The sequence below is a fragment of the Rhinopithecus bieti genome, unplaced genomic scaffold (assembly GCF_001698545.2).
Source record: "Rhinopithecus bieti isolate Rb0 unplaced genomic scaffold, ASM169854v2 scaffold_40368, whole genome shotgun sequence".
NCBI lineage: Eukaryota > Metazoa > Chordata > Mammalia > Primates > Cercopithecidae > Rhinopithecus > Rhinopithecus bieti.
The window spans coordinates 2954333-2976847 of NW_016817546.1; the positions used below are offsets into that span (position 1 = coordinate 2954333).

Here is a 22515-nt window from a genome sequence, read left to right on the forward strand (position 1 = left end):
CATTCTCCTGCCTCAGCCTCCCGAGTAGCTGGGACTACAGGCGCCCACTACCACACCCGGCTAATTTTTTATTTTGTCTTTTTAGTAGAGACGGGGTTTCACTGTGTTAGCCAGCATGGTCTCGATCTCCTGACCTTGTGATCTGCCCACCTCGGCCTCCCATAGTGCTGGGATTACAGGCATGAGCCACCGTGCCCAGCCAAAAAAAATTTTTTTTTAACTAGCCGGGCATGGTGGCGTGCACTGTAACCTGTAGTCTAGCCTAAGGTGGGAGTGCAACCGAAAAGCGGGTCAGTTGTTCACTGCATGCAGAGTCCAGTTAACAAGATTGAGACCGCATTCAAAGCCAGTGAATTGACTCCGAAGCCAGCTTGAGCAAGGGGCACGAAGTCCTGCCATACCGCTTCACTTTTGGAGCAGAAAGCGGGCACTTTTATAAGGTATAGGAGAAAATGAGTAAGGGCAGGGGTCCCCCTGCTGTCTGGGTACTTTATCTACCTGGCAGTTGAGTTGGCACCTTCCTGGGCAGAAATAAGTAAAAGTGGCCATGGGGACATGATTTGGTCTGCAGATCCACTGTCAAGAGATCTGTCTTGGAGCACATAGATGAACTTGCCCCATAGAGGATGTCTGGTGAGGGGGAGGGGAAAGGTTATATTTGCATTTTTAAAGGGCTAAGTAGGAAACAGGGTACAGGGGAAAGGGGGAGAGGAGAAAATAATTAAACTATTTCTTAGAAAAATGGGGCCGGGCATGGTGGCTCACGCCTGTAATCCCAGCACTTTGGGAGACCGAGGCCGGCGGATCACTTGAGGTCAGGAGTTCAAGACCTGCCTGACCAGCATGGTGAAACCCCATCTCTACTAAAAATACGAAACTTAGCCAGACTTGATGGCGGGCGCCTATAATCCTAGTTACTCAGGAGGCTGAGGCAGGAGAATCTCTGCTGGGAGGTGGAGGTTGCAGTGAGCAGAGATCACGCCACTGCGTTCCAGCCTGAGCAACAGAATGAGACTCCGTCTCAAAAAAAAGGATAATGGGAGTACTTGGTTACAGGAGGGTTGCTTGAACCCAGAAGTCTGGGGCAGCAGTGAGCTACAGTCACACCACCACACTGTAGGCTGGGCAAGAGAGCAAAACTCTGTCTATAAAAATAATAAATAAAAGTCCAAGCATGGTGGCTCATGCCTGTAATCCCAGCACTTTGGGAGGCCGAGGCGGGCTGATCACAAGGTCAGGAGTTCGAGACCAGCCTGGGCAACGTGGTGAAACCCCATCTCTACTAAAAATACAAAAATTAGCTAGGTGTGGTGACGGGCGCCTGTAATCCCAGCTACTCAGGAGACTGAAGCAGGAGAATTGCTTGAACCCGGGAGACAGAGTTGGCAGTGAACCAAGATCACACCACTGCACTCCAGCCTGGGCGACAGAGTGAGACTCCATGTAAAAAATAATAATAATGATGATAAATAAAATTTTAAAATGTAAAAGACATACATGTTCGTAAAAAGCCTTGGTATGCTTCATCCTGGCTAAGGATGAACTTTGCTGTCCACTTGTTATATTACTAAAAATTATAGTGCTAGAATGTATGCTAAGCATTAGTTTATGAAATTCCTGAGGCTGATCATGGTGACTCATGCCTGTAATCCCAGCACTTTGGGAGGCGGAGGCGGGCGGATCACCTGAGGTCAGGAGTTTGAGACCAGCCTGGTCAACATGGCGAAACCCCATCTCCACTAAAAATACAAAAAAAAAAAAAAAAAAAGTAGCCAGGCGGAGTGGTGCTCACCTGTAATCCCAGCTACTTGGGAGGCTGAGACAGGAGAATTAATTGAACCCAGGAAGCGGAGGTTGCAGTGAGCCAAGATTGTGCCACTGTACTCCAGCCTGGGCGACAGAGCAAGACTATCAAAAAAGAGGCTGGGCGCGGTGGCTCACACCTGTAATCCCAGCACTTTGGGAGGCTGAGGCGGGCAGATCACCTGAGGTCAGGAGTTTGAGACCCTCCTGTCCAACATGGAGAAACCCCATCTCTACTAAAAATACAAAAATTAGCCAGGTGTGGTGGCAAATGCCTGTAATCTCAGCTACTCAGGAGGCTGAGGCAGGAGATTCACTTGAACCCAGAGGCAGAGGCTGCAGTGAGCTGAAGTTGTGCCACTGCACGCCATCCTGGGCAACAAGAGCAAAACCCTGTCTCAAAAAAAAGAAAAGAAAAGAAATTCCTGAAGCTTTTTTACTTTCTTTTCAAAACACTGCGTTTGTTCTGTTTAAAAGACAGTGATCTCTCTGAACTTGGGCTTCCTGGAAAGTTGACATGGGAATAGAGAGCTTTCCTGGAAGTTGGGGCTAAGCATGGGAGTAGGTTGTGGGCTCAGGGATAACCTTTTTGGGGTGTTTGGGGTAAAGGTAGGATAGTTGTGAGCCAAGCAGAGAGGAGGCAGAGCTGGGGGCAGGGGTGGGCTCAAGAGGGTGCTGGAGATGTGGAGTTTAGAGAAGCTGCCTGTGTGCAGGGAGGGAGCGGTTGAGGACGCCCTGCCACTTCCAATGTCATCTCATAATGTGACTGGCAAACATGAGGTTTCATTTTACAGTGTATTTCCTTAATGGCCTATAAGCCAGTTATTTTCTGCTTTGGGCATTTCAAACAATTGCTTCTTGAAATGTTAATGCTCTAATTTTGCATTATCTACCAAAACACCTCTTTTATTTTCTTTCTTAAAGAGAATTCAATGGAAAACTTTTGTATTCGCTGTGAATTTAGTAATAAAACAATGGAAAATAGGGGACATGAGAGCAACATGCTTTACCTGGCTGTGGAATTTGTGTCTGCTTTTTATTCACCTTTCATTTCAATTTTACTTATTTACACCTTACCTTGTTTAAGAAAGGATGTAAGACAACAGATGAATAAATAAAATAGCATATATTTTTTACAAGAGACACACATTTCTTAAAAAGAAGACAACTGAACATTGCTGCTTTATTACCACTGTTAATGGCAGACGCCTGGCACGGGCTGCACTCGGTGGAAGGAGCTTGCAGCTTGGAGTGGAACGTCCTTCGAGATGAAAATCTGACAGCTGGATTCCGGTTTGGCTCATGGACCGTTGGAACCACTTCTGCATGTTTTGAGTGTACAGCGTACCCTCCTAGTTGACAGGAGCCAGAAAATTCTTCAGCAGTAAAATGCCAAGCCAATAGAAATCAACCACAAGAAGTCTGCATGAGTAGGCAGGGTATAACAGATGAACACGGACGAGAGAAGGTGTAAGATCAGGCTTTTAGGGAGAAATAAGCCAATTTCTTACTGTTAAGATAGGATCTGAGCCATCAATTTTGGTGCAACTCTGGAGCTTGTTTCTAGAGACTGGGGCCTTTTTATTTTCTATTCATCTCAAGGGCAACAAATAAATATAGGAACATGATCAGGAAGAGTAATGAAAACCCAGTTGTACCATGGTAGCAAAAGATTTCCTAAGCCCTTGGAATGACCTCTGATTGGGAATCAGGATGTTTGCTCCTTTGGCCCATTTGTTCTTGAATTCTGTGATTGTAGCCGAGGTGTGTGCTGCAGGATTTGACTCCTCCTCTGCCCCATACACCTTGCAGCAGGTGATGTGCTTCCTGCCTTTGTTTTTTGTTTGTTTTTTGTTTTTTGTTTGTATTTGGAATTCTGTTGTTACTCATTGTGTTAATCTTTTTTTTAAATTTATATTGCCATCTAGGAGGTATTGTGTTCTGTGAGTTTTGTAAGTTTTTTCCTTAACTCTGGGTTAAGTAGAACTCACTTAAGTTTCAAAAATTATTCCTATTTGTAGGAACTTTTTAGAATTATTTTATCAGTCTCTCTGTTCAGCTTTTCTGACTCATTTGTGATTTGATTATTTATCTACTAAGCTCTTTCCAAAGTGAAACTTAAAATGACTGTAGGAGCCAAACTTCCAAAATCAGTGTAGGTCAAGCTGACCTCTGTCCTCAACAAAGATGTGATAGAATTCAGGGTTTTTTTTTTTTTTGAGTTGGAGTCTAGCTCTGTCGCCCAGACTGGAGTGCAGTGGCACGATCTCGGCTCACAGCAAGCTCCACCTCCCGGTTTCGCACCATTCTCCCGCCTCAGCCTCATGAGTAGCTGGGACTACAGGCGCCCGCCACCACGCCCGGCTAATTTTTTGTATTTTTAGTAGAGACGGGGGTTTCACCGTGTTAGCCAGGATGGTCTCGATCTCCTGACCTCGCGATCTGCCCGCCTCGGCCTCCCAAAGTGCTGGGATTACAGACGTGAGCCGCCACACCCGGGCAATTCAGGAGTTTTAAGTGAAGGACAGCTGAAATCACCTAGCCCACCCCTTGCATGTGTAAACATCAAGGAGCATTCATTGGTGATGATCTGAATGTCCAGGGACAGCGGTAGAGCTTCACAAGGGGTCATTGTGAAGATAGCACAGCCGCAGGAGTCAGATCCAAGTTTGAGTTTTTAGCAGGTTTTGTGGGGGCAAATTACCTAACCTGTCTGAGCCCGTTCATGCATAAAATCCAGCCAGTTTTACTGTCGTAGAGCTTTTGTGGGAGTGCATGGAAATGCTTGACATAGCAGTGGACATATGCCTTTAACATGAATGCCATGTATTTCTCTTAGTGTCATGAGCATAGCCATTAATAAGGAAGGCTCTTATTGGTTAGTATGTAATTTGGTTGATCCTTGATCTGGTATATATATATATATATTGTAAATGCCTCTTCCCTCTCTGTGTTGCCTTTCACTTTCATGAACTGAAGTTTGGTTTGAGTTAGGCTACACATTATTAACTTCTAACCATCTTTCAGGTTAGAGGTCCATACCCAAATAAACTCCTCCTCCATCTTCAACAAGTCACTTGATCTTTCCAGTCCTTGGGATTTTTGTCTGTAAAATGGGAGTCTGATACCAACTTCAAGGCATTTTGAGTATTAAAGTATTGGCCGGGCGTGGTGGCTCACGCCTGTAATCCCAGCACTTTGGGAGGCCGAGGTGGGCGGATCACGAGGTCAGGAGATCAAGACCATCCTGGCTAACACGGGGAAACCCCGTCTCTACTAAATATACAAAAAAAATTATCTGGGCTTAGTAATGGGCACCTGTAGTCCCAGCTACGTGGGAGGCTGAGTCAGGAGAATGACGTGAACCCGGGAGGCGGAGCTTGCAGTGAGCCGGGATTATGCCACTGCACTCCAGCCTGGGCAACAGAGTGAGACTCCGTCTAAAAAAAAGAAAGTATTAAGTGAGGAAATAGTGGAATTATTTTGTTAGCTGTAAATCTGTATAAATGCATTTGTGATACTATTGACAAGTCTTTAAAGCTCTGTGATGCTTCTCGGTCCTTTTTCACCTTGCCAGTTACACGTTCCCTGTCCTTACATAGCCCTTTGTCCAGGTTCAGTCCTCACCTCCTTGGATTTTTTTTTTTTTTTTTTTTTTTTGAGATAGAGTTTCGCTCTTGTTGCCCAGGCTGTAGTGCAATGGTGCGATCTCGGCTCACCACAGCCTCCGCCTCCTGGGTTCAAGCGATTCTCCTGCCTCAGCCTCCCGAGTAGCATGCGCCACCATGCCTGGCTGTTTTTTTTGTATTTTTACCGGAGACAGGGTTTCTCCATGTTGGTCAGGCTGGTCTGGAACTCCCAACCTCAGGTGATCCGCTCGCCTCAGCCTCCCAGAATGCTGGGATTACAGGCGGAGCCCCCGTGCCCAGCCAGCTCTTTAAGTCTCTTGCTTCAACCCTGCATCTCTATCTGCCTTCTGGACATCACGCCACCTAGGTGTTCAAATTCACCTCTGCCCCAAGCCTGACTACGTCCCGATTTCTCCCTAACCCATGTTCGAGCCAAAACCCTGGAATGCTCGTTGATTCTTCTCCATTTCACATTCAATAACTGTCCCTTAGATCCGTGAATCCTCTAGAACTTCAGCAGACTCTGATCCGTCATTTCTGTTTCAGCTTCCAGGCTGCTGGTCACAGAACCTCAGCCTTGAATTTCTGCTGCTGTTTCCTTTAGATCTCTCTGGATTTGTTTTTTGTTTGTTTGTTTCAGTCAAGCTGTACCAAATTAATCTTAACAAATAATACTGGTCACATTATTTCTCTACCCAGAAACCTTGTATGACTTCCTCTTATTTCTTGGGTCAGGGTCAAACTCCTTGGCTCCATTTCTAAAGCCCTGTATAAATTAGATGTTTTCTGTATTTTCTGGCTACTTTGTGGTGATGTTCTGCCCTCTTCCACTACAGAGGAAGCACCGTGTGGTCAGCGGCCGTGGCTATCTGAGTCACCATTATATCCCCTGCACAGTGCCAGGCACATAATGCTAGTTAGCAAATGTTTGCTGAATAAATTGAGCAGACAGATGGGTGTCCAAATTAGTTTCTTACCTACTTCCCGCCTTCTTATGCCCCTTTATGCCTCTGCCGGTTTGGTCAGTGTTCTGTGTTTCTGTCCCCAACACCGGCCTGTTTCCTCAGGATGTTATTGTCCCCTGAGATGCCACAGCCCATCTTGGATACCCAAAGCAAATCAGAGTCCACCTTTGTGTTCTCACTGGGGTTCTCACCACCTCCGTGAAGTTTTCTTTGCATTCTGACTCCTGTGAACTTATTTCTGCATCATTAATGTTAGCATTCCTGTTTTATATTGTTTAGTTAAATCCATGTTTACATGGAATTTTTTTGGGGCATGGGGAGTAGGAAATAGACAGGAATCTATGTGTAATTTCTTTGAGCTACGGACCATATTGTATTTCTTTTGTGCCGCAGTGGTTTCTAAAGCCAGTTGACATTCAGTAAACTTACTCACGGAAGTGATAAGTATTTGTTAACGACATACTCACCTTGTCTACTGGTATTCTTGAGGAACATATTGCAATTTTCGACATCAAATTATTCTAGAGGAACTTATTATTGGAAGGAATTTATTTGTTGTTAATTTGGTAAATCTACCGCAGGCACAAGAGGAAGAGAGCAAATTCAAACATATGCCTTTATGCTCAGGCTCCAGAGTAAGTCAAGGCCTATGGAGACTCAGTCCAGCACTGAATAGCATGCCAGAAGCTGAAACGACGGCTTTTCCCTCGCTGGGCTTGTCCTTCATTCATCTGGCAGATATTGATTATCTTCCTCTTATGTTTCTTATTGCGGTGGGAAAAGGTTACTTGATCGTCTTTTGCACTACCACCACTAATGATATTTGTAAAAGAAAATAAGTTTCAGATGGATCAGACGTATTTTTGTATGGGGTTTGGTTGTTGTTGTTGTTGTTGTTTTTTTTTGTCAATGAAATGGAGCTGCATTTTTACAGTAGATACAGGTTAGTCTCACGTTAAATCTCTTCTACTTGCAACGTTCCTGTGGAGATCAGTCAGACAGAATGAGTTACTCCAGTCTACACAGTGCTCGATGTTGTAGGATGATTCCAAATGCATCCTTGGGGTTTATTTCTGTTTGAGGATGAATCCCATGTTTCCAGACTTTCCGCAGATATTCTACATGTAAATGAAAATGAAAGGAGGTGGGGTTGAGCCAGAAAAAGACCATCAGAATATGGTGGAGCTGGGAATGAGAGGCACTGCATTGTGTAAAGCCTCAGGCTATATGGTTGGCACCTTTACAAAATGAAATAGGGAATTTTTTTTTTTAATCAAGTCCAGTTACGTGGTTGCTTTTTAATGCCTGATAAGTAAGTGGCTTGGTTTCTTAGTATAATCGGTATCTACTAAATGACATCAAATAATATGTGACACCCTTTCTCTCCATAGAACAGATCTTACTCAGCACAAAGCACCCATGCTGTCTTGGTGTTAATTAGCTGTGAAATCTGCTTTTTCTTTTAAAGTGTATAAGCACCAACTATCATTAAAAAAAAAAAAAACACTGCAGGTTTTTATGAGCTAATGCAGTTTCTTTCCATCAGATTATTGTGGAACATATGGACAGTAATGAATCTTCCATTGTGGTAATCAGGCAAACTTCCCAAAATCCAGTAGAATATAGAATATAGTTTGTGGAGCCTTGGTTGGTGAAATTTAGTAATACAGATACATCGCCTGGAAGTTTGAGTTTGAAAATACAGGCTAAAGCAACAAAAAACCTGGTGGCTTTAGTATTCCCAAAGTGAGTATAAATATGAGGTATTATTGAGTTATTTGCATGCTCTATTCAGTCTTCGAAGTATGAAATTCAATATCATCATCATGGTAGGTATAAGTATGGTTCACCCAACATGGTTTTGCTTGCCCAGCACATGGGAGGACTGCACTTGCTAGTGTCCTTGTGGTTGAGCAAGACCATGGGACTAGTTCTAGGCAGTGATGTCAGTGGAAGTGAGGTGTGTCACTTCTAGGTCCAAGCATTTAAATGCCAGTGTGAGCCAGGGAGCCTGCTCTCCCCTCTGCCTTGGTGATTGGCACATATGACTGCTGTGTCATCCTGGGACCTGTCAACCTGGGACCTGAAGACATTGCCAAACCGTACTAGCTGACCTCAGATGGACATGTAAAGTGAAAGAGAAATAAACCATTGAAATTTTTGGATTGTTTGTTACTGCAGTATCATCTAGCCCAGCAGTTATCAAGCTTTTTGGTGTTAGGATTCCTTTACATTCTTAAATTATTGAGGATCCCAAAGAGTTTTTGTTTATGTGAATTATAGCTATTGATATTTAATTAGAAATTTAAAACTGAGTAATTGCTAAAATATTGTTGTAAAACAAGACACAAATACAAATGTATTTCAATAGAAGCACAAGGAAAGCGTTTTAAGGATTTAAAATGACCGTATTGGACAATAATGAGGTTACAGATACACAGACATCACAGCAGGTACAACCAACGATAGTGGGCACAGTCAAGGAACTGAGAACTAATTGAGTTAATCTCAAAAACTCTTGTATTTATACCCTGTATTTAATTAAACTCTTGTGTTTATACCAACCTTAGAAATTTCTAGAAAACATAAGACATGTACACGCTTTCCATTAAACATCAGAACAATGATACTGTAACTAAAAGTTCTCTGAAAGGGAATTTGGAAAAAAGAGATTTTACTCCAGTGAATACTTTGCAAACCAGGGAAACCCAGCCTCCAGTATAAAACAAAGGTGGGTTCCAGAGAATGAAAAGAAAACTCAGGTTTTATAGCCAAAGTTCCTGCCTGGGTTCCCAATCAGGTCCATTTATGTAAGTGAAGGATTGAAACTTGCTTAGTTCTGAACGATTGATACGGGTGAGCCCTGATTGGCTAGGCGGATGAGCTCTGATTGATTGAGGTGGCTGAGCTCCAAAGATAAAAAGATGTGGATTTTGGAAAACTCTGTGCGACCCCTAGTCAGCAAAAGGCCACCTGACTCTATTTTAAATTTAGGTATCTCAGGATCCATCTTGAAGGACTGCCTCTTTTAGGCTCACGTTTGTTCCCAATATCATCACACGTCCTGTAACCTCAAGATTCCACTGTACACTGAAGAAAGGATGAGAGTGAACAAGGCAAATAACAGCTTCGTGTTATCAGAAAAATAGTTTTGACTTTGTGGATCCCTGAAGGGTCTCAGAGATTCCTGGGATGCCCCAGACCACACTTTGAGAACCACTGATCTAGCCTATCCTAACCAAATGCAGTCGTGGTACAGACATACTGTCCAGACATGTTTTAGCTTATTTTGCCTTAGCCTCCTGAGGAGCTGGAAGTACACCTGGATAAATTTTTTTTTTTTTTTAGATGGAGTCTCGCTCTGTCGCCCAGGCTAGAGTGCAGTGGCGCAATCTCAGCTCACTGCAACCTCCCAGGTTCAAGCGATTCTCTGGCCTCAGCCTCCCAAGTAGCTGGGATTACAGGCGCTCACCACCACACCCAGTGAATTTTGATATTTTTAGTAGAGACGGGGTTTTACCGTGTTGGTCAGGCTGGCCTCGATCTCCTGACCTTGTGATCCACTCGCCTCGGCCTCCCAAAATGCTGGGATTACAGGTGTGAGCAACCACACCCGGGCCACACCTGGATAATTTTTTAAAAATTTTTTGTGGAGACAGGATCTCGCTTTGTTGCCCAAGCTCGTCTTGAACTCCTGGCCTCAAGCGATCCTCCCACCTTGGCATACCAAAGTGCTGGGATGACTGTACTGGTGTGAGCCATCGCACCCAGCCCTGTTATTGATTTCTGACTTCATCCTCTTGTGGTAGGAGAAGATATTTTGTATGGTGTCAGTCTTTAAAGTCTATTGAGACTTAATTTGGGGCCTAACATATAGTCTAGCCAGAAAATATAACCAGGTGATTGGGATGATGAAAGTTTATAGACTTAAAGTATGATACATTTCTTAATTTTATTAGAGAATTTTAGGATAAAAATGTACCTTTAGGTATCATTCTTAATGATATCTCATTGCATTTTGAAATGATAACAGTATTTCTGTGGTAGTGAAAGAGGTTCTCATTTATGAAATATCGAACCAGTGACCTTAGCTATTCAGTTGTGATGAAAGGACCAATCTACCTTTCATTGAGTGTTATATTTATTAAAAATGAAGCATCTTATTTCCATTACTTAATCAATAGCATATTAAGCCATTTATTAATAAGATTAAAGAATGTCTTGCGGAGTAGATCTTCTGTTCTCTTGCCATCTAGTTTAATTTTAATAACCAGGAAATAGCAGTCTAACTGGGAGTCAGTCAAATCTGTCTAATACAGTACTTATAACTTTTATGAGATACAGGAAAGGACAATTAAAATTTGCAGAAAGAAAATAATTTGTGACTGGGCGCAGTGACTCACGCCTGTAATCCCAGCACTTTGGGAGGCCGAGGTGGGCGGATCACCTGAGGTCGGGAGTTCAACACCAGCCTGGCCAACACAATGAAATCCTGTCTCTATTAAAAATACAAACAATTAACTGGGCATGGTGATGGGCGCCTGTAGTTCCAGCTACTTGGGAGGCTGAGGCAGGAGAATTACTTGAACCCAGGAGGCGGAGACTGCAGTGAGCCGAGATCACACCACGGCACTCTAGCCTGGGTGGCACAGTGAAACTCCATCTCAAAAAAAAAGAAAGAAAATAATTTGTAATGGCCATGTGGGAAAAAAAAAAAAACAAGCCCCTTTTACATAAGTAAACCTACCTGGAAAAGATTACTTTCCCATGATTTATGTTTGAAACACCAGGGTTGGTGCAGGTGGTGTATTGATAAGTGTAGCAGGAAATGCATTTAAAGTCGGGAGGAAAACAAAACACTAGAGCAAGAGGAAGAAGGAGAAAATGCAGAGATGGGAATACGGAGGCCCACCTCTTCTAGGGGCCTTGTATTTTATGGAAATAGAATATACGTAGAGAAAAGTGGTCATCTCCTGAGTATACGACACAGTGAATTTTCACAAGCAGGACTACTTCCTGAATTACTGTTTCCGTTATCCATGCACCAGGGTGGTGCCCTCCCAATTGTTCCAGTTTCAGTTCTGTTGCCAAAAAGATACCACAGCTGAATTGTGATGATGGTAATAACAAAAGTGGTTATGGTCCTAGTATGAGCTGGACATTGTTAAGCAGTCGTGCTTGTATTATCTCAATTACGCCTCACAAAGACTCAGAAAGAGGCACTATTGTCCACAGTTTGCAGATGCGGAAACGGAAAGGAGCTTAAAGGAGCTATAATTCCTCAGTTTTTGCTGTGTGTTGGACACTGTGTGAAGAACTTCATAGTCACTGTCTGGTTTCATTCTCACACCGTCCCTGCAAGGGTTGTCATCTTTTATGAAGGAGAAGACTCAAGGCCAGAAATCACTTGTCATGGTCACAAAGCTTGGAAGTGACAGATCCTGCATCCAGTCATGGGCAGAATGGAAGGTTGTGTTGCCCCAGAGCGAACCACATGGGCGTGGCTGGAAGACAGGCAGCCAGCCCCAGTTTGATAGTGCACCAAAGGGAAGATGGGAGAAAGAGATTTGCCGTGGGGTGGGGTCTCACCAATTCTCAGAGGCCAGGAGCTGCTCATTCAGCAAGATCCTTGACCCTATTCTGACAGAGCACTTCATGGAACCCTCAAGGAGCTCCCGGTTTAAAATGGCATGCGGCAGAGTTGCCTCTCTCCAAACCAGCGGGACGCTCTCTTGGCCTGCTTTAAAGGGCAAGCTGAGTGGCTCGGGTCTAGCTAGTTTTTTTCCCCCTCTGTCACCCAGGCTGGAGTGCAGCGGTGCAATCATAGCTCACTGCAACCTCAACCTCCGCAGGCTCAGGTGATCCTCCCACCTCAGCCTTCCAGGTAGGACCACAGGCAAGCACCTCCACGCCCAGCTAATTTTTGTATTTTTGGTAGATGTGGGGTTTCACCATGTTGCCCAGTCTAGTCTTGAACTTGTGGGCTCAAGCAATCTGCCCACCTCCGCCTCCCAAAGTGCTAGGTCTACACGTGTGAACCACTGCGTCCAGCCTTGTTTTTTTTTCTGGATAGCAGAATCCAGTAAAGTTAGAGCCAGAAGGCTCCTGGAGGTCACCCACGCCATCACCTACTCTGCAGACGAAGCCGGCCTGAGCCTGGTCTAGGGCTGAGGAGCAGAACCCAGGCCCCAGCACTGCTGCCCCCTCAGGCACGTGGGATGGGCCGATGTCCTCTGCATGTCTTTCCAATCACATTTATTGTCTTTCTCTTGCAGTCCTTCAGAATTCCTTGTTTAGAACCCCTGGTAAACTCACACAAATGCCCTGGCTTTCTAGCATCTGAATAACTTAATCCCGTAGAAAATATTTCGATTCTGGGCCAAAAATTAATACTAAAATACAGTAAAATTGCACTTCTTTTTTCTGGTGAAGAAGCTCATTAGTCCTGGGACTGAAAGATATTGAAAAATTGTGGAAGTAACAGAGCATACAAGTCATCTTTTTTTGTTTTTTTTTTTGTTTGTTTGTTTGTTTTTTTTTTGGTAATTATGTCCCAGGACTATGTCTCTGTGACCTCTTTCTTTGAGGATCTGTGTTCCAGGCCCTCATCCTGGAGCACTGTCAATCCTCACATCCCCTCCTGGGACCTGGACCTGTTCTTCTGTTCAGTTGGCAGATTTTGGGAGCCCCTCTAGCATGTTGTCAGTAACCCAGAAATGTGCTTCAGTTGTCAAAATGGTGGCGATATGTCCCCAAATCAAGTGTTCTTTAACTGATACACCAAAGGGTAGAGCTGCCCATCCAATACCACCCCTGATAGGCCAAAATAGCCTCTAGAATCAAACATAACACTTCCCAAAAGAAGACCTGAGGGGCCAGCCACATAGCCTGCTCAGTGTCCCAGGGCCTCTGAGGGGTCCCGTCTAGAGACCCTCTTGGTGACCGTGAGGCAGGCCACAGTGAATGCAGGTTTGCCTGTTAGCACCCGCCCCCCACTGTGGTTAAAGCACACCAGAACCCGTCTGCCTTGTGCCGCCCCTTCAGATGTCCGTCCTGCGTAGGAGAATTGGAGAGTTGATGCCTTTTGGTTTTTAGGGAGTTCTGGCGGTTTTGGGAAGGGTTGGTTACTACAGGTTAGGGAAGCATTTTTCTGCCTCTGAATGTGCTGCCTTCTGGAATTAGAGGTTGCAGTCGAGTACATGTGGACCTTACAAGTTTTTCTTTGAATTTCAAGGATTCATGTTCATTATGTCATTAAATTGATGTCATTTCTGTCTAATGGTATATAGCTTTTCTTTGCCTGAACCTGTTCTGTTGAGAGTGCCTTGGCATGATTTACTTCAAATAAGTTAAAGAGTTAGCAGGTCTCTGACATTTTGGTTTCAGCTCAGAGCACACTGAGCCATTCCAGAGACACAAATGTTCATTCATCAGATAGCAGCACTTCCCAGCAAAACCCAGTCACTATTGATGTATGTAATTGATCGCTTTATTAACTGGCAAAAAGAAGCTTTGTTGAGGTAATAAACCTAACTTCATTACATCCTGTATGTCGAGAGCAAACACATTGGGACGTGGCTGATGGGTTCCCATTTCAAGGCTGATTCTGATAATGATAATGTTTAAGTAGCATTGATTGTTCTCTAATTGAATTTTTCTTTCTTTAGGCCTCTTCTGAAGAGCTGAAAGCTGCCTACCGGAGGCTGTGTATGCTCTACCATCCAGACAAGCACAGAGACCCAGAGCTCAAGTCACAGGCGGAACGACTGTTTAACCTTGTTCACCAGGCTTATGAAGGTCAGTGGAGGGCTGGACTTTGTAGAAACATCCTGGTAGCAGATATTCGATTTTTAGGAGATGTGATTTATAGAGGATAGAAAAAGAGAGTCCTTAGAGGTATATAGAAGAGGTGGTTAGTTTAGTACTTTTTACTGACAGGGTCCTTTGAAAGAGTAGTATTTTGCTTTGGAGATCAATACATGTCCAGTAAGTAGAAAATGAGAGGCCGGGTGCAGTAATAGACAGAGTCTCGATTGCAAGGGAATACTCAAGTTTTAAATCGTTTACCAGGTTTCTTCTAAAGGGAACTCTTATAGGTAAAGGCTGATCATCACAGGGAAGGTTTCTTGTTCTCTTTTTTGTTAGAAGATACAAGGACATTTTTTCATCTAAAAGTGATTTTGTTTCTGAAGCATTCAGTTATCAGTTCTAATAAAAGAACGAAAACGATGTTATAGGAAATAGAATCAAGCGGTTCACTTTTTTTTTTTTTTTTTTTGAGACAGAGTCTTGCTCTGTCGCCCAAACTGGAGTGCAGTGGCCAGATCTCAGCTCACTGCAAGCTCCGCCTTTCGGGTTCATGCCATTCTCCTGCCTCAGCCTCCCGAGTAGCTGGGACTATAGGCGCCCGCCACCTCGCCCGGCTAGTTTTTTTTTTGTATTTTTTTAGTAGAGACGGGGTTTCACCGGGTTAGCCAGGATGGTCTCGATCTCCTGACCTTGTGATCCGCCCATCTTGGCCTCCCAAAGTGCTGAGATTACAGGCTTGAGCCACCGCGCCCAGACGATTCACATTTTTATACTTACGTCTTACGTATGTCAGAAAGAACATTCTGTGATATATTTGTTTATAATTTTTTTTTTTTTTTTTGAGGCGAAGTCTTGCTCTGTCGCCCGGGCTGGAGTGCAGTGGCCGGATCTCAGCTCACTGCAAGCTCCGCCTCCCGGGTTTACGCCATTCTCCTGCCTCAGCCTCCCGGGTAGCTGGGACTACAGGCGCCCGCCACCTCGCCTGGCTAGTTTTTTTGTATTTTAGTAGAGACGGGGTTTCACCATGTTAGCCAGGATGGTCTCGATCTCCTGACCTCGTGATCCGCCCATCTCGGCCTCCCAAAGTGCTGGGATTACAAGCTTGAGCCACCGCGCCCAGCCTTATTTATAAAATATTAAAGTCACTACTGGATATAGAGCTTCTGTTTGGGATGGCAAAAAGTTCTGGAAATAAGAGAGTGATGATGGTTATACAACATTGTAAATGTACTTAATGCTATTGATTATATACTTTAAAATGGTTAAAGTGGTAAATTTTGTATGTATATTTTACCACCATTTTTAAAATTTAAATTTAAAAAAATGTTAAATCACTGTTATATACATCAAGTACAGTAAGTTATTTGTTCCAGAACCATTTGGTGATTGGCTCCTTAGACCAGAAATTAGATACTGTGTTTCTTTATAAAATCATAAAGTCATCTCACTGTATACATAATGTTAAGCTTGTAGTGTATTTCACTTTAGAGTTTTTCCAAAAAGTTAGATTTTAATGGCCAATGAAAATCAGGCTGCAGTGTGTGATAAATGTGTAATCAGTGTAGTGTCATTACCAAATTTAACAATATTCAGATCACTTGCATGGCGATTGTGAAGAGTAGCCTGTTCTTTTTATTGTATTTTGTTATCTAAATGGGTGCATTAATTTTACTGTTGTCTAAATGAGCCACATAGTTTGCTTGTATTGTGTTGGAGACCTGGGGAAGAGTTAACAGAAAAACCCTACCAGTGCTAGTGAAAATGCCACAACAGCAGACCTGGCCTCCTGTGTAGCCTAAAGGGAGACTCAGGTGAAATAGTGAATGAATAATTCCTTATTAAATGCTGGAGAGGAACAGAAGTTTGACTTCTGTGTTTTCCACGGGCCAGCATTTCCTCCTTTCCCATTAGATTTGATTAGGCGTAGGATCATTTATGTAGTTTTTAAATTAGGCCTACAAATCTGTGGGAACTCTCAGGGGAGAAGAGACCCAAAGGTCTTGGCAGAAATTGGTGAAGTAGAGGGGGAAGAGAACGACCATTGGCCTTGCTGACATTTGAGTTCAGTTGGAATATCGTTTGAACAGCTCTCACCCTTAACTGAGAAATCCTTTTCTGATGTACTTTGGGTGATGTGGCCAACAACATGGTAAGAGGTGTTTTTGTCTTTTAAAATTATTTACAAATAAAGAGAAGAGGTGCACAAAAGAAACGTAGCCTGTCTTTGGAGTTAATAGAACTCTATAGAGTAAGTAACAAATCAGCTTTTTCTACTATCCGAACCTATTTCTACTTTTATAGCAAGCTTCTTTAGAAACTGGAACCCACTCTTTCAAGTCAGGGTACTTTTATACACCGTGGCAGAAATTTACCAAATTATTTTTAAAACAACTTTCATGTCCTTTCGCAATGCAGGAGCCAGTGTCACTTCCTGCATGGTACACCTTATACACCTTGTACCTGTACCTTCCAATCAAGAGTAGCTTGGACACTGGGAAAATGTGACTTTTCTCATTTATAGCCACCTTTAAACATATCCTAAATTAGTTGGGTGCATTGGCTCACACCTGTAATCCCAACACTTTGCAAGGCCAAGGCAAGAGAATCATTTGAGGCCAGGAATTCAAGATCAGCCTAGGCAACATAGTGAGACACCATCTCTACAAAAAATAAATTAGCCAGGCATGTGTGCACACACCTGTAATCCCAGCTGCTTGGGAAGCTGGAGCAGGAGGATTAGTTAAGCCCAGGAATTCAAGGCTGCAGTGAGCTATATGATCTTACCACTGCACTTCAGCCAGGACAACAGAGAAGGACCATGTCAGTCAGTAAGTCAATAAACAAATCCTAGGTTGAATCATAAAAGCAGTTAGGTGGAAAGATGCATAGAAAATGAAAGGGGTCTCTAGGAAGATTGTGATCAGACAGGGAGAACAGGAGATGGGCTTACCTAATGACATCAGTGTTCTCAGAAAGGACTGAAGGTGAATTTTATATTTTATAAACATGTTTAATTTTTAATTTGCAGTGCTTAGTGACCCCCAAACCAGGGCCATCTATGATATATATGGGAAGAGAGGACTGGAAATGGAAGGATGGGAGGTAAGAGAAACTGCGTCTGGTGTCCCAGAAAAGTCATTAAACAGCTACAAAACATCTCCCCAAAACCCTGCAATCCGTAATAATGTCTTTGGGAATATTTGAAGACATTAGAGCCCCCTTCCTTGCCCCGTATTTTAGTTTTAGAGGTTGAGTTCCGGACTTGGCTTTGCCACTTTGTTTCTTTTTTTTTTTTTTTTTTGAGACGGAGTCTCACTCTGTCACCCAGGCTGGAGTGCAGTAGCCGGATCTCAGCTCACTGCAAGCTCCACCTTCCGGGTTCACGCCATTCTCATGCCTCAGCCTCCCGAGTAGCTGGGACTACAGGCGCCCGCCACCTCGCCCGGCTAATTTTTTGTTTTTTTTTTTAGTAGAGACGGGGTTTCACCGTGTTAGCCAGGATGGTCTCGATCTCCTGACCTCGTGATCCGCCCATCTCGGCCTCCCAAAGTGCTGGGATTACAGGCTTGAGCCACCGCGCCCGACAACTTTGCCACTTTGTAACTCCGACCTTGGGCCAGCCACTCATCTGACTTGTCCTTCGTTTCCTAACCTGTCAAGTAAAACGGAAGAGGGATGGACTGGACGAGTAATTTTTAACCCAGGTGTGGGGCGGGAGGAAGTGGAGCTGGCGGTTGATGGGAGACGATTTCTTCAAGGGTGCAGCTCTGACTCCACATACACTCCTTTCCACCCTCCACAGTTCTGTGCCTCTCTCTCCACCTCAGTTCTGAATAATTGCGGTGAGGAAATATCTCAGATGGGAGTATGTTATGCATGTGAGCAAAATGGAAGCAGAGTTGCTGGGGTTGCATTACCTGTAATGACCCTTTCAGTTCTCATGTATTATAATATTCAAGCTTTGTCAAATGTGATGAGTGAAACAAAATATATAGCAAATGTGTCACCCTGGGCAGCCATGCTGTGGGAGAACAGTCACTAAAATTCAGACGATTTGTTTCCTTTCACACTGCACTGACTAGCAGTAGAGCCTTGGGCAAGTAATTGGGTTGCTAGTGCTTCCATGTTACTATCTGAAAAATGAATGTGAAGATTCGCTGTGAAACTCTAAGTTGCTGCAGCAATATATAGGTATCATTTAAAAAAACTTGGTTCTGACCCAGGCAAAGTGGCTTACACCTGTAATCCTAACACTTTGGGGAGCCAGGCTGGGAGGATCACATGAGGCCAGGAGTTTGAGACCAGCCTGAGAAAAAACATAGCAAGACCCTGTCTCTACAAAACATTTTTTTAAAAAATTAGGCGGGCTTGGTGGTGCACACCTGTATTCGCAGCTACTCAGGAGGCTGAGATGGGAGAATCACTTGAGCACAGGAGGTTGAGGCTGCAGTGAGCTATGATCACGCCACTGCACTCCAACGTGGGCAACAGAGCAAGACCTTGTCTCAAAAAAGGAAAGAAAGAAACTTGGTTCTGATGCCCAAGAAATTTGCTAGTCTGTTAATAACATGGAATTGACCTTTATTGAGTTATATTTTCACCATCATGTAAGATTTCCCTTGAAGTTCCTTCGATGTTTTGTTTTGTTTTGTTTTGTTTGTTTGTTTGTTTTTGAGACCAAGTTTTGCTCTTGTTGCCCAGACTGGAGTGCAGTGGCACGATCCTGGCTTACCACAACCTCCGCCTCCTAGGTTCAAGCAATTCTCCTGCCTCAGCCTTCCTGAGTAGCTGGGATTACAGGCATGCGCCACCACGCCTGGCTAATTTTGTATTTTTAGAAGAGACAGGGTTTCTCCATGTTGGTCAGGCTGGTCTCAAACTCCTGACCTCAGATGACCCGCCCGCCTCGGCCTCTCAAAGTGCTGGGATTACAGGCATGAACCACCACGCCCGGCCAAAGTTCATTCAATGTTTAATCTCAAGCATGTATGCCTGTCTCTTCTAGTTCTAGCATCAAAGCCTTGTAAAGGCCTTCAGATGAGGAGTGGAAGAGAAGCAAAAGAGGATCCTATTTCCTTTCCCACCTTTCCACTACTGCTTCATATTGGTGGCTTGTGGGCCATATTCCACTAATACCCTTTTTTGGTGGGAGGGGTGGGGGGTGAGAGAGCGAGAGAGAGTGCACACGAGAGAGAGTGCGCACGTGCTGTGTTGCCCAGGCTGCAGTGCGTTGGTGCCATCACGGCTCACTGCAGCCTTGACCTCCTGGGCTCAAGTGAGTCTCCCACCTCAGCCTTCGAAGTAGCTGCGACTATAGGCACACACCACCATGCCTAGCTAATTTTTTTATTTTTTGTAGAGATAGGGTCTTGCTATGTTGCCCAGGCTGGTCTCAAATTCCTACCCTCAAGCTACCCTCCCACCTCAGCCTCCCAAAGCGCTGGGATTACAGGTGTGAGCCACCATACCCAGCCTGTTGCCATTTTTTGATTGCCTCACACAGTGAATTCTGGTTGCTAACATTTCAACCCTGGGAGGTTCTGCATCATAATTCAGTCTTCTGTCTTTTCTTGAAACATCTGAGGATCTGGTAACACTGGATCTGAGGAGCCCTTGCCGTTCAGATGGGACTGGACTATCCAATTTGTGCCAGTCCCCACCACTCCCCCTTGTGTTACGTCTGGCTCTTCTCATCTGCATGTCCTCCTGGCTCCAGTGGGCAGTTGGTACTTGGCCTCTGGCTTGATGGGAATAGCGGTGCTTCCTGTCGCCTTGGTTCATTGCAGCTAGGTATTAAGCCAAACAACTTAGCATTTTCTCATCCAAAAAGGAAAATAGAATTCTGTTGTATTTATTCAATTTCCCCCTCACTCTTTATACATTCCTTAAAGCTTCTTTGTATTTTAAGATGTGGGTTGGCTACAATTTTCTTTTTTTTCTTTTCTTTTTTTTTTTTTGAGGCGGAGTCTAGCTCTGTTGCCCAGGCTGGAGTGCAGTGGCACAATCTCGGCTCACTGCAATCTCTGCCTCCTGGGTTCAAGTGATTCTCCTGCCTCAGCCTCCTGAGTAGCTGGGATTACAGGCACCTACCACCACACCCAGCTAATTTTTGTATTTTTTTTTAGTAGAGTCGGGGTTTCACTGTGTTGGCCAGGCTGGTCTCGAACTCCTGACCTCATGATCTGCCCACCTCGGCCTCCCAAAGTGCTGGGATTACAAATGTGAGCCACCACTCCCGGCCTACAGTTTTTCAAGTCAGCAGTTGGAGTCACTGAAAAGCTGTAGGACTCCATTACATATTCCCTCTTCAAAGACTAGGTTTTGAGTCCCCAGCAGCATTATCCCAATCAGTGGAGCAGTGGGGTCTGCTGGTCAAATATTGTATGGTTTCCTCTTATCAAACCAGATTATCTTCCCATTAGAAACAAAGCAAATCCACACACAAATGGTGGTTATACAAATATGTAGGGCTGGGTGCAGTGGCTCACACCTGTAATTCCAGCACTTTCAAAGACTGACACAGGAGGATTACTTGAGCTCGGGAGTTTGAGACCAGCTGGAGCAACACAGCGAGATCGCATCTCTACAAGCAATAAAAAATAAAAAAATTTACCAGGCATGGTGGCGTGTGCCTATAATCCTACTTCTTGGGAGGCTGAGGTGGGAGGATCACTTGAGCCTAACGAGGTCGGGGTCGCAGTGAGCCATGATCACACCACTGCACTCCAGCCTGAGTGGCAGTGAGACTGTGTCTCAAAAAATAAAAAATGAAATAAATAAATGAAAATAAAAATATGTGTACAGTTGTGGGTGGCAAGTGGTTAAACATTATTTTCGTATTTTTTTAGTAAACTAAGCAAGTCAGGTTCTCATGGATCGGAATTGGCTTTTTTTCGTATTGATACTAAGCTTTTGCTGCAAGATGAAAATGCCTTCAAAGAAAACTAAATAAAGATACCTCCCCAGATATTTACTCAGAGATGTATTAGTGTTTAACATACAATAGGAAAATTGGACCCATTATTCATATTACACAGAAAGTCTCATTGAACTCAAGCACATTTTATGAAGCTGGCATCAACATTCCTTCAAGGAATTCTACAGCTGGATGGATTGTTCCATATGACGGTTCTCTCACTGCAATAATAGCTTTCACTCCAGGGAGGAAGCTGTATTCCCTTCATGCTGTTGCTGATATTTTTAGACTATTAAACTCTTCAGTTGCTGAAGGGTATCCATTTACCACATATTTATTAGGCTACCATATGGGTAGTCAGTGAAGGGTGAAGGGCATTGATTGTTGGTATCCTGAGTGTCTGAGACACCTTTAATCCAAAGATCTCAAAGCACTCCACCAACTAGAAATCACTCCCCAAACCACTGGAGCTTCTTTAGAATGTACAGAATACTAGCCCAGTTGTTAGTCATTAGGTAAATTTTCAATCTTTTTTTTTTTTTTTTTTTTTTTGAGACAGAGTCTCACTCTGTCACCCAGGCTAGAGTGTAGTGGCGCGAGCGTGGCTTACTGCAGTGTCAACCTCCCAGCTCAGGCCATCCTCCCACCTCAGTCTCCCAGGTAGCTGAGACTACAGGCATGCATCACCATGCCCTGCTACTTTTTTTTTTTATTATTCTTTTTTGAGACAGAGTCTCACTCTGTTGCCCAGGCTGAGTGTAGGGGCATGATCTTGACTCACTGCAACCTCTGCCTCCAGGGTTCAAGTGCCTCTCCTGCCTCAGCCTCCCGAGTAGCTGGAATTATAGGTGCGCACCACTATGCCCAGCTAATTTTTTTTTTTTTTTTTTTTTTTTTTTTTTTTTTTTTTTTTTTTTTTTTTTTTTTTTTGGTTTGGTTTTTTTTGAGATGGAGTCTTGCTCTGTTGACCAGGCTGGAATGCGGTTGCGCGATCTCAGCTTACTGCAACCTCCACCTCCCTGGTTCACGCCATTCTCCTGCCTCAGCCTCCCAAGCAGCTGGGACTACAGGCGCCCGCCACCACACCCGGCTAATTTTTTGTATTTTTAGTAGAGGTGGGGTTTCACCATGTTAGCCAGGATGGTCTCGATCTCCTGACTTCGTGATCCACCTGCCTTGGCCTCTCAAAGTGCTGGGATTACAGGCGTGAGCCACCGCGCCCAGCCTAATTTTTGTATTTTTGGTAGAGATGGGGTTTCACCATGTTGTCCAGGCTGGTCTCAAACTCCTGACCTCAGGTGGTCCTCCTGCCTTGGCCTTCCAAAGTGCTGGGATTACAAATGTGAGCCACCGTGCCCAGCCCCCCCGCCCCCCCGCTTTTTTTTTTTTTTTT

General features: G+C 44.2%; 1 protein-coding gene across 1 annotated transcript in view; it reads left to right on the forward strand.

Moving 5' to 3' along the window:
• DNAJC11 (DnaJ heat shock protein family (Hsp40) member C11) overlaps positions 1 to 22515 on the forward strand; it is an 81359-nt gene that overhangs the window by 7383 nt on the left and 51461 nt on the right. The window contains exons 2-3 of the mRNA XM_017856030.1: positions 14065 to 14194; positions 17235 to 17308. Coding sequence (XP_017711519.1) covers positions 14065 to 14194; positions 17235 to 17308 — 204 coding nt within the window. The remainder of the gene's footprint in view (positions 1 to 14064; positions 14195 to 17234; positions 17309 to 22515) is intronic.